The sequence below is a fragment of the Populus euphratica genome, unplaced genomic scaffold (assembly GCF_000495115.2).
Source record: "Populus euphratica unplaced genomic scaffold, PopEup_1.0 scaffold131.1, whole genome shotgun sequence".
NCBI lineage: Eukaryota > Viridiplantae > Streptophyta > Magnoliopsida > Malpighiales > Salicaceae > Populus > Populus euphratica.
The window spans coordinates 66,742-77,986 of NW_011500004.1; the positions used below are offsets into that span (position 1 = coordinate 66,742).

At 37.6% G+C, this 11,245-nt stretch overlaps 2 protein-coding genes across 11 annotated transcripts; one reads left to right on the forward strand and one right to left on the reverse strand.

Annotated features, from left to right (window-relative positions):
• The first annotated feature begins 502 nt into the window (after window positions 1–502).
• LOC105141020 (two-component response regulator ARR2-like) lies at window positions 503–4,594 on the forward strand. 10 transcript variants are annotated; one of them, XM_011048089.1, is made up of 7 exons: window positions 503–964; window positions 1,418–1,570; window positions 1,673–2,056; window positions 2,466–2,542; window positions 2,629–3,813; window positions 3,902–3,960; window positions 4,053–4,590. In XM_011048089.1, exons 1-7 carry the CDS (start codon window positions 808–810, stop codon window positions 4,054–4,056), a joined length of 2,019 nt encoding a protein of 672 aa, XP_011046391.1. In that variant the 5' UTR covers window positions 503–807; the 3' UTR covers window positions 4,057–4,590. The 10 variants fall into 10 exon arrangements, with proteins under 10 accessions (XP_011046391.1, XP_011046392.1, XP_011046394.1 ...); XM_011048090.1 differs by having other exon boundaries at window positions 3,905–3,960; XM_011048092.1 differs by having other exon boundaries at window positions 3,908–3,960.
• On the reverse strand, window positions 4,500–8,881 carry LOC105141019 (COBRA-like protein 7). Its single transcript, XM_011048083.1, has 2 exons — window positions 8,153–8,881; window positions 4,500–7,377 (listed from the first exon to the last, which is right to left on the reverse strand). Exons 1-2 carry the CDS (start codon window positions 8,682–8,684, stop codon window positions 5,957–5,959), a joined length of 1,953 nt encoding a protein of 650 aa, XP_011046385.1. The 5' UTR covers window positions 8,685–8,881; the 3' UTR covers window positions 4,500–5,956.
• Window positions 8,882–11,245: the final 2,364 nt, after the last annotated feature.

The window sequence follows — 11,245 nt, forward strand, 5'->3', positions numbered from 1 at the left end:
AAATTAAACACTCTTGTATTCAAGTATAAAGAAGACATCCCCAAGTTTTAGATAGTGTACTAGAATAAAATACAAAAGAAATATATTTGTCTGAAGGGATAAAAATATAAACTAAATAACCACCAAAACATGTGGTTCTCCATTAAAATATCTTGTAATCTTGACTTGAAATTTGAAATTTAAAAGATGATAAACCATGGATAAGTCCATTTTGTTTCAACTAAACCCGAATCCACCAACATTTGCAACAGATTTTCAAATTCGTGCAACAAAATTTGACCCATCAAAGAAAGAAGAGAAGTTTTGTCCACAGTAGAAACAAAAACCTACGAAGAAGTGAAAAAAGCAAAGACTGCAACACAGACATGCTACAGAACAACAGTAAAAAACTTTTAACGTTAGGGGTTTTCTGTTAAGAGTAGATTTAGATACGCGGTGGAGTTAGTTAACTTCAAGAGTGAGCTGGATCCACTCTTCGAGGACTGACCCACTTTTGAATAAAATAATCCATACTTAAAATAATAAATTATTAATACTGAAAGAAAGCAGAGATTTTTAGAGCTTCAATTGAAGAAGCTGGAGATACATATCTCTTTTATAATTATCAATATTTTTTCCCTTTTTATGTCTCTCTTCTAATAATCCAAAACTTCCCTTCTTTCCCTCAAATTCTCGTGTATCTCGACTGGGTTCTTTTAGTTTTTGACTCTTTTATGGAAAGTTGAAGTCTTTCAAACATGTGAATTTAGTAGTGTCTCTCTTTTGTTTAGTTGCTGGTTTTGGAGATCAAAGTTTTTGTTTGCAGCCATGTTGAATCTCGGTTACTGTAAAGGATCAATGTCAACGGCTAGTTCTGGTGGCGTTTCAGATCAGTTTCCGGCGGGGTTACGTGTGTTGGTTGTTGATGATGATCCAACATGTCTTGTGATCTTGGAGAAGATGCTTAGGACCTGCCGTTATGAAGGTATTTATGGAGATTTGTGTGAATTATACTTCGAAAGATCAAGTATAGTTTCCTTGAATTTGTTGTTTTTGATGCTCAGCACATGAATTGGGTTTCATTTTGGGTGTGTTATGATTTCTGTGTGACATATAAGTGGTCATTTCTTCTGTTTCTTTAGTGATTTTGCTTGTGAACTTATGTGGCAGTGTTGAGATTCGAGGGGTGGTGTCACATCTGTGCTATGATTATGTAATGAATTGGAGTTCTAAATTCGGTTTTAAGATTTATAGGAATTTGGATGTTATTACTCTTCTTGTCTTGGAGATGTGTTTGAATTTGTGATGTCTGATGCTTTCCTCTTGGTCACTGACTGGTAAACTCCCGTTGAGGTCTGTGGGTGTATGTTAAAAGACATTTTCGTTTGTGTAAATTGATTGATTGATTGATTGATTTGGTCTGTGTGGGAATTTTCAGTCACAAAGTGTAACCGAGCAGAGATTGCGTTGTCTCTACTTCGAGAGAACAAAAACGGGTACGATATTGTTATAAGTGATGTCCACATGCCAGATATGGATGGATTCAAACTTCTCGAGCGTATTGGGCTAGAGATGGATCTGCCTGTTATCAGTAAGTTTCCTTTCGCAGTTGCTTCAGATGGATTTAATTATCTTTCTTGTTAAAGAGCTAACATTAATGAGATGTCTGCTGCATAATTTATGAACTGTGCAGTGATGTCAGCTGATGATGGGAAAAATGTGGTCATGAAAGGTGTAACTCATGGTGCTTGTGATTATCTGATTAAACCGATTCGCATTGAGGCACTTAAGAACATATGGCAGCACGTGGTTCGGAAGAGAAAGAACGAGTGGAAGGATTTGGAGCAATCGGGGAGTGTAGAAGAGGGAGGAGATAGGCAGCAGAAACAATCGGAAGATGCAGATTACTCATCCTCAGCAAACGAAGGAAGTTGGAAAAATTCGAAAAGGAGAAAAGATGAGGAAGAAGAAGCAGATGAGCGGGATGATACATCCACGTTAAAGAAACCACGTGTGGTTTGGTCAGTTGAGCTTCACCAACAGTTTGTTGCAGCAGTTAATCAACTAGGAATTGACAGTAAGTATCCTAACCATTTCTTTCAAAAGCTAATACCGTTGTACTTCCTAATTTACAAGCACCTAAATGCAGCACCTTTTGTTTAGAGAAGCATGCCATATTAGGAGAACAATCATGGGGGAAGTGTAAGCGATAGACATGCTTCTTGGTTGCCTTTTTGCTCACCATCAGCTCATAGTTTTGAGCTCACCATCAGCTCATAGTTTTGACTAGATTTATGTTACATCTGCATCACTTACAGATCTCTATGCTGAGCCTTGACATTTTTTTACCATTCAATCCTGTCATGCAAATGTAATTTGACTTTAGCTTAAACCTTACACCTTCATACTTGTCTCTATTGGACTATGGACATTTACTCCCAATATTTCTGCCCTCTTATATGTTTATTTTTCTTCTGTGGATGCAGAGGCTGTTCCCAAGAAAATTCTAGAGTTGATGAATGTTCCTGGGCTCACCAGAGAAAATGTTGCCAGCCACCTCCAGGTATGGAACATGTTTGCTTAGCATGGAATGTTTAGTGTAGAATATGATGTATTCAAATTTGCTCACTATCCAACTATATGGTGCAGAAATATCGCTTGTATCTTAGAAGGTTAAGTGGGGTTTCACAGCACCAGAGCGGTATGGGCAACTCTTTTATCAGCCCGCAAGAAGCATCATATGGTCCATTGTCCTCGCTTAATGGGCTTGACCTTCAAACTCTTGCTGCTGCTGGTCAAATCCCTGCACAAAGCCTCGCCACACTGCAAGCAGCAGGACTTGGTCGATCAACAGCAAAGCCTAGAATGCCCATGTCAATTGTTGATCAGAGGAACCTTTTCAGCTTTGAAAACCCAAAATTAAGATTTGGGGAGGGGCAACAGCAACATTTGAACAATGGTAAGCAAATAAACTTACTTCATGGAATCCCAACCACAATGGAGCCAAAGCAGCTAGCCGACTTGCACCATTCAGCACAGTCCCTTGGGAGCATGAATATGCAACTCAATGCCCATGGAGACCAGAGTGGTTCTTTGCTGATGCAGATGTCTCAACAGCAGTCTAGGGGCCAGGTACTAAATGAAACTAGCAGCAGCCAAGTTCCCAGACTCCCATCGTCCATAGGGCAGCCTATTGTAACTAATGCAATTGCCAGTGGGGTCTTGGCGAGAACTGGATTAGCTGAAAATGGCAGAGGAACAGGATTCAGTCCAGTTTCACAATCATCTCCAACGTTGAATTTCCCCTTGAACACCACAGCTGAATTGACAGCCAGTAGTTTTGCTCTTGGAAGTGCTCCTGGGGTGCCTAGTCTCACATCCAAGGGGACATTTCCTGAAGATATTAACTCAGAAATGAAAGGACCTGGAGGATTCATCATGCCAAGTTATGATATTTTTAGTGACGTGCAAAACCACAGATCCCATGATTGGGAGTTACAGAATGTAGGCATTGCCTTCAATGGTTCTCAGCAATCCAACTCTCTGCAAAGCAGGGTCGATGTGGCATCATCAGTTTTAGCTCATCAGGGCTTCTCTTCTAGCCAAAGTAATGGACAGGGCAGGAATATATCTGCTGTCGGGAAGCCAATATTTTCAGCAGGAGATGCAACGGACCGTATGAATGCACAAAGTCTTGGACAACCTCTCAACACCTTTTTTGCCGAGAATTTAGTGAGAGTTAAGACTGAAAGAGTCCCTGATGCAAACCTTCAAACCACCCTCTTTAATGAACAGTTTGATCAGGAAGATCTCATGAGTGCGCTTCTCAAACAAGTTGGTTTCTGTTTCCACATTAATTTTATATGTTGGGTTTTGGAAAGTTGCAGCTTTCTAATAATTTGTGCCAATTTTTCTTCCTTTGCAGCAGCAGCAGCAGCAGGCAGGCATTGGACCAGCTGAAATTGAATTCGACTTCGATGGGTATTCCCTGGATAATATTCCTGTGTAGGACATACCCCGTGCTCAGTTCTCTTAGCTATTGCAGTTTCTAATGTACATATCTGCTGCTACAGATGAATTTGATCTCTCTCTGTGCAACTGGAGGGTGGCAATTCAAGTCAGTGTTTTGTTAAAAAATTAAAAAAAAAAAAAAAACAGAACGGATTGTTTGATTTCTCATAGACACGTTTCTCTTGTGATTATCATGTTCTTGCTGTTTCAGTTTGGAACATTAAAAAAAATTCAGGCAAATGGAAGTCGAGGTGGATAAATTCCAATGGAAGATAATTGGGAAGCTAATAAGATACAATTGGATGGCATGCAAAGGCTTACCTGCTAAATTTTGTCTGCATTTCTTCGGAAAAGCCAGCAAGAAGCAACTCATTATAGGGTGCTCGTGAGAAGTTTTCGGTGGCTCAGGTTGTGGAAAGCTGGAATCAACTTCTTAGACATCTGCAGAATTCTAGGAACTTTTCTAACTTTAATAATAGATCAAGTTTGATTTTGTTTTCAACTCCTTGTTTTTTTATTTATATTTATTAATTAAGGGATTGACCTTGATGTACATATTCCATTTGATTGCTCTAGACACAAAGTCTGAGTATGTCTTTCCCTGGATTTTTTCTAGTAATTTTAGGAGGTCCTTGTTTTCTTCTCCCTTGATCTGCAATTTCATACTGGAACCTCGATTTTTGTGCTGTGCTATTTGACGTTGCATGGAGCGTGAGCGTTTGTTGCAAGTAATAGCCAGCATTCTGGATTAGTCAGGATTCTTCGACTAGCATGCACATGCCGTAAAATGTAGAGAGCTCCACATTTAGGTTGCAGGAACCTTTTCACCATCATTTAATAGAATGCATTTAGGGAGATTGTGCAGTTAAGAGCACAAGTGATGCTGTCATGTGCCCACCTAGATATTCTCTATCAATAAAGCTGCCTCGTGTTTCTAGGTACAAGAAAAGGTGGCTCAGTGGTTGAGAAACAAGATAAAGAACTTGTGAGATCATGATTAAAGTCCACCATTTACAATGTACAAAAATCCTCCTCTCATCATTCTAGGCACATCGGCCCTGAGCTGACCCTAGTTAATGGAAGTCCAAAGCAGCTGTAGCCAGAATCATTCTCCAGTTTTTTCATGCTGACAATTAAAGGATAGTGTTGGCTTGCAACAAGTTGATCAAAATAAGAACCATCGTTGTGTGAACTTAAAGGGATCAAGTTGATCAGACAAGAGCGCAGACAATGGATTATATTGAAGAAATAATGTGAGAATCAGTGGTGTAGATAAACCGAGGATAGAAAAACTTGTCCTGCCGATAGACGGAATTCACACTTGAGAAATACTGACCTGGTTTACGTAGGCTGTCAAATATTGGAAGATTTGCAAGCGAAGAGCCACCACTAGAGGTAAGTATCAATTCAATCCAGCCAAAATAAATATACAACACTAACAGATATGAGCTTGAAAATTTCAGTGCAAGAGATTGTTAGCAACAGTGTTTCTCATGAAATCTAACAAACATTCAAACCAACAGATCTAAACAAAATTTCTTTAAGCAGCAATTCATCTCTGGCAAATAAGATGGAACCTCCAGAGTAAAAAAAACAATAGAAAAGAAGCATATGAACAAATAGGTAGTTTATATGTAAGAAAGGTATCTAGAGTCTAGAATAGAGATGGTAGATGAAATATAGCAGAAAAAATCAAACCAAACAAACAATCATGTTTCAATAAGAACTAGATATATAATCAAATTGTGCATTAGCATTATAAAATTGATGTCCCGGAGTCGTATATAACACCAACCAGATACAATCAAATCAACACCTGCCCTTTATGTACCAAGCTCTGCATGCATATCTTCTAGTGATTCTGGTAAATGTCAAAGCTCCTGGTCAAGCATGCATCCATCAAAGCAATGAAAGAATGAAAAGAATCAGAAGCCGCTACAAAATCAAGCAATCTCACATCCGACAACTATTGCCGTATCAACAACACCACCACAGCTGCCAGGAGAATTGATAATATCATGGTCGATCCCTTTCCATTGCTGTTGCTTGTTGGGTATATTGAAGGGAGTGAGCACTCTTCCCCATTGAAGAACACTTTTGTAGGAAACCCATCCCCAGCAGCAATATTCACTCCTGGTATATTTTTCTTAGTGAATGAGATCACTGTCTGTTGTTTTCCAGGAACCCTAGGATCCTTTTGTGGGTTGGCTCCATCAGTCTCTGCCACAAGATAGTTCAACCCTGGAAGCCCCTCCATTAATATGGTGTTGTTGACACCATCCATCTCCAGCATGCTTCCATTGAATGAGTACATAGCTTCAAAACCAGCAGCAGCTTTGTCCAATTGCACTGCAGCAAACCAATCAGGGAATGAAGTTTCTTGCCAATTGAAGAGTGTGATTCTTGCACTCCATCCACGGTTATAATCAGTAAACAAGTGCCAGTTGATACTAACTCCACAATTATCTGCACAAGGAAATGGGTTTGGCACAGCCCGATGTTTGAGAGCAGACCAAGCTACAGACATGGCAGTCCGATTCTCATAAGGAACGAGAAGTGCCTGTGGTGGAAGAAGAACAGCTGGAGCAGTAGCACTACAAGTACGGGCAGTGTTACTAGGGCACCCACAAGCACAAGTGTTGCAAGGGATAACAGAATCATTGTAGTAAGCAGAAAATGAAACACAGCATCTAGGGCTTGCTCCCTTGGGATGGGTGATATTACACACCACCTGCCAGCTGGCAACTGCAGTTTTATTCGCTGGTAAGCCAGATGGATCAGGGAATTGGCTAGGGCTCACCCTAACAGGAGGTCCACATTGATAATCAGGGTTAAGTGTGCCATTGATCTTCCAGTTCTGTGGTGGTGAGATCTGAGAGCGATTGAGATCTGGAGGCATTTTATAAACCTGGAGCTGGAAAGCTGAAGTCGACTTGCTTGGATCCATGGATGGTGGCAAGATAGTACCATTTCGGCAACAGAAAGGGATCAATCCAAGGGTTGTGTCATTAGCCTTTGTTGGAGGCAAATCAACTATCGTTGGCCTTCTCTCGCAGTTTAATACATTGGAAAAGTCTAGGGCCCCGTAGTATTTACCTTGAGGACCATATATGCAGTCAGTAGAATCAAGAATGTAAGGATAAGCCCCTTTCATGGAATAGATAAATTCATCCTTCATCCAGTCCCAGCTCAATTTCCAGTTATCAAGTCGACCAAGAGGATTATGGTTTGCAATAGAAACCTGTGCCCAATAACTCGAGTCGTATGTTCTGATCACATCATACATGATTGTAAGATCTCCATTCTGGCGGGGCAAGAACTCTTCATCTAAAGTGATGTTTGTTTTAAATTTTTGGTCTCTAGTGCAGCAAACAAACATGATGCTTCCTGCAAAAACCCAAAATAGATGTCCATCAATAGATGTAACAGAACATGAATTTCCCAATTCAGATGAGAAGCGATATCATGTGATCTTTTAATTCTGACAGTCATATATCGATAGGCAAGTAGCTATCACAGGAATGAAAAGGAAAATAATCTCACAAATAACAAATTCCAAATCTCATAACAATCTCCACATTGCCTGACTTCATTTTGTCCAAACAATATTGACTCAACATGATGAAACAAATTTCCCAAATTGTAAGTCAGATGGTTAGCTTTCATTTCATAAACCAACTTGACACAAATGACCGCCTACATTTGAACTAAAACCACAATCAACCAGAAGTTGCCAGACAACTTTCATTCATAAAATAAGCTAGTGGTGTTGGTGTCCAGCCACAAAAATCAAATTGATACGCTAAAGAGTGACTTTGGCAGCACCAGCTTCTCAACAACCCTAGTAACAATGCATCCCACCATTTCAGCATATAAATAGCACAAATTTCCCACTTTAGATCAAGAATTTTATTCAATTGATTCATAATTCTTGCAAAAAAAAAATCATGTAATCTTCTCTTATCTTCCAAGAATACAAGATCCATTTTTTTAAGGAGCAGCTAATATTAGATCCAACCACCAAAAAAAGAATCAAAACAAAAATCCCACCGACGAAATAAAACACCAATCTCATTTTAAACTAAAAAACCCACATCACAAAATTTATATGAAAAAAGACCACATATATAAAACTCCCAAGAGATGAAAGCTTTAAGCTGACCTTCTTTAGTAGTGGCAGGGCAAACAAAGCCATCATTAGCAAGAGAAATATTAGAAGGCCAAGGCACATCCTTCAAAGGAACTCCAAACTGAGTCCCTAAAAACTGAACCTGGACACTAGTTTGAGTGTCATCGCCAGCAGTCTCAATAGCAGTTTTCAAATCGGTCATTGGGAAACCAGCGAAAACAGTACCATTCCCAACAGCAGCAGGCAAGGTAGTACCATCGGCGAGAACAGCATTAGAAGCAGAAACTAAAAGCTCATCATTTTGAAAACCCACAAAAACCTTCCATGATTTAAGTTCATCACGGCCGTTGTTTTGCACAGTTAGCGTTGATTTAAATCTGTAGGGTTGGAGTGTGGGGTCTGTTGGTTTGATCTGTGATCCCCCATTATACTGGTATGATAAGAAGATGCCATTGCAAGTACTGGATGCTGGAGCTGGTGCTTCTGGTGTTGGTGTTTGGGAGTTGGCGAAGGGTATTGTAGCAAAGATGAAGAAAAACAGGAGATTTAAGGTTAAAGACGACATTTTTTTGAGGTTTTGCGAGAGGAGAAACAAAAGGATGTGATTTTTTTTTATGTTTATAAAGAGTATTTCTGGGGAGGGTGAAGTGAAAGAGGGCAAACGCGTGAAGGGTGTTCGGCGTGTACAGCTTAGAGAAAGCTGTTTTCTTTTGAGTTGATTTTTAATCTTGTAGCGTCGAGGAATTGAATTTCAAAGAACGGTATTTTAAGGGGAATTTATTTATTTATTTATTTATTTATTTATTTATTTATTTATTTTTAGTGTTTTGGGATTGACAAATGGAAAAGGAAAATGTTGTTGGGCGAGGGGAGAGGAAGGATCCGTTGTATTTATGGAAGGCTCCCCTCCCTTCCTCTTTTGAATTCCTAAAAGTAAATCGAGGGATTGAATTGATTGTACACCATGTGGGTAGGAAGAGGGGTGCCCTATTGGGTCCAAATTCTAATAATCTTTTATATATATATATATGGGGATAGAGGAGGAGAGAGCGGTGTGCATGTAAGAATATGGACACGACCCCTCGCTGATTGAGGGGCACAAAATCAGGCTGATGTTGCGGCCACGTCTTTTGTTGTCTGTCCGCTAGGGTGGGCCGTGCGCGTTCGGGGAGTCGCTTTCTTTCCCCCCAGTCACCGTTAAATATATGACTAAGAGCCCTAGTGATTTCTTAATGACTTTCAAAGATTTTTTTATAATTTTATTTTTAGATAGTTTTAGATTATTAATATTAAAGATAAATTTTAAGAAATAAAAAAATTATTTAAATTATTTTTTCAAATAAAAGATATTTTAAAAACAACTGCCACTAATTAACTCTAGGTAAGGACCAGCATGATGTTTTATTGTTTTTTTATTTTATTTTGGAAGCTTAGATTTTATTTAAAGGAAATTATGAAATCTTCATGGATACTTCCAAGTACATTTTTAAAATCATTAAATACAAGATTTAATCTTGATTTGACATGTAAAATGACTCACTGGTACCCTTATTACTGAAAATAAAAAATTACACGCCATTTGTGGCGAGAAAACATGTGGAGGTTGGAGCCTCTCAACCATGTCTTAAACAAATAAAACACGCTTTTATCGTTAATTATTGTTCATCACAAATGACTACGGATAACACCATTTCTTAAACAATTTTTTTATTTTTTTTTCATTTCCTTCCTATGAGTTTGTCTATATAGATATGTGGTTTAGATTTTTCATCTCACTGGCGGGGGGGGTGATTAGGGTTCAGGAAGGATTTTGAATTCAGTTTAGTTTTGAGTTTGTAGACTAGTTAAACTATATTTTAAGTTAAAATAGGTTTGACAGGCCCATAGAAATTATTTTATATATATATATACACACCCAGAGTTGAAAATGAGTTTTTAGGATTTAAAAATACTAGACCCCGGTTTTGTAGCCACCATGGATTGTTACAATTTGAATGAGCAGAGGATGCTTCATCCATCCACGCTACCATTACTTTGTTGGTATTGTCGTTCGTCCATTTAAAAAAGAAAAAAAAGACAAGCGCATGTGTCTTGCCCAGCCACTAATCATGTACTCAGAAAAGTAATTGTGCGACATGTTTTAGGCTGGTGTTTTGAGATGTACAGTGATTATTTTAAAAAAATATTTTTTATTTTAAAATATATTAAATATTTTTTTAACATTTTTAAAAAAAACTAAAGTTAGGTGCATGGGTCTTGTTTTACAGGCCCATTAATACTTGGGACTTATTTAATTAAGTTGGACAAACATCTTGGGCAATCTTTCCATGTATTAGGCGAGTAAAAAACTAAAAAAAATGATTAAATTGAGATAATAGAAAAAAATAATAATTGAAAAAATTAAATTGAAAAAAAAAACTTATTAAATTAATTATAAAAATAATTTGGTTTGGTTAATCCAGTTTCAGTTTTAAAAGACTGAAACTGAATAAATTGAATCGAACCAAATATAAAAATAATTCGGTTTGGTTAATCCAGTTTCAGTTTTAAAAAATTTGGTTTGGTTAATCCAGTTTCAGTTTTAAAAGACTGAAACTGAATAAATTGAATCGAACCAAACCGGTTCAAATAGAAATAAAAAAACCCGATGTTATTATAAATAGCTTCTAAATTCATCTACTTTTCAGTTTCTTCTTTTAACCCTATTAAATCAGTCATAGCAGTCGCCCCCTGCCCTAACCTATTTTTTTTTGTTTAATCTCTTGATCAAATCTTCATCTCTCAATCTTTTTGTGTCTAAATCAAAGTTAGCAATTACTCCTTCAAGTTCTTTGCTTCTCATAATTGGATGAGAAATTTAATGCTATTTTTTTTTATCAATTTATATTAACTTATTTTGTTAACTCTTTAGTTTTTTCTCACTTGGTTTTGAAGAAAATACAAGCTATAAAATGTTAAAATGATAAATTAGTAGCATCTTTCCTTTTATTTTATTTTTGTGGAGTTAATGTGTTTTGTTTTAATTTCAAGGGATATCTGTAAATTGTATTTCTTTAGTTTTATCGTATGTATTGTTTTCTTGGTTTGAGCCCATTGTTTTCAATGTTCTATTTATTTTTCATGTTA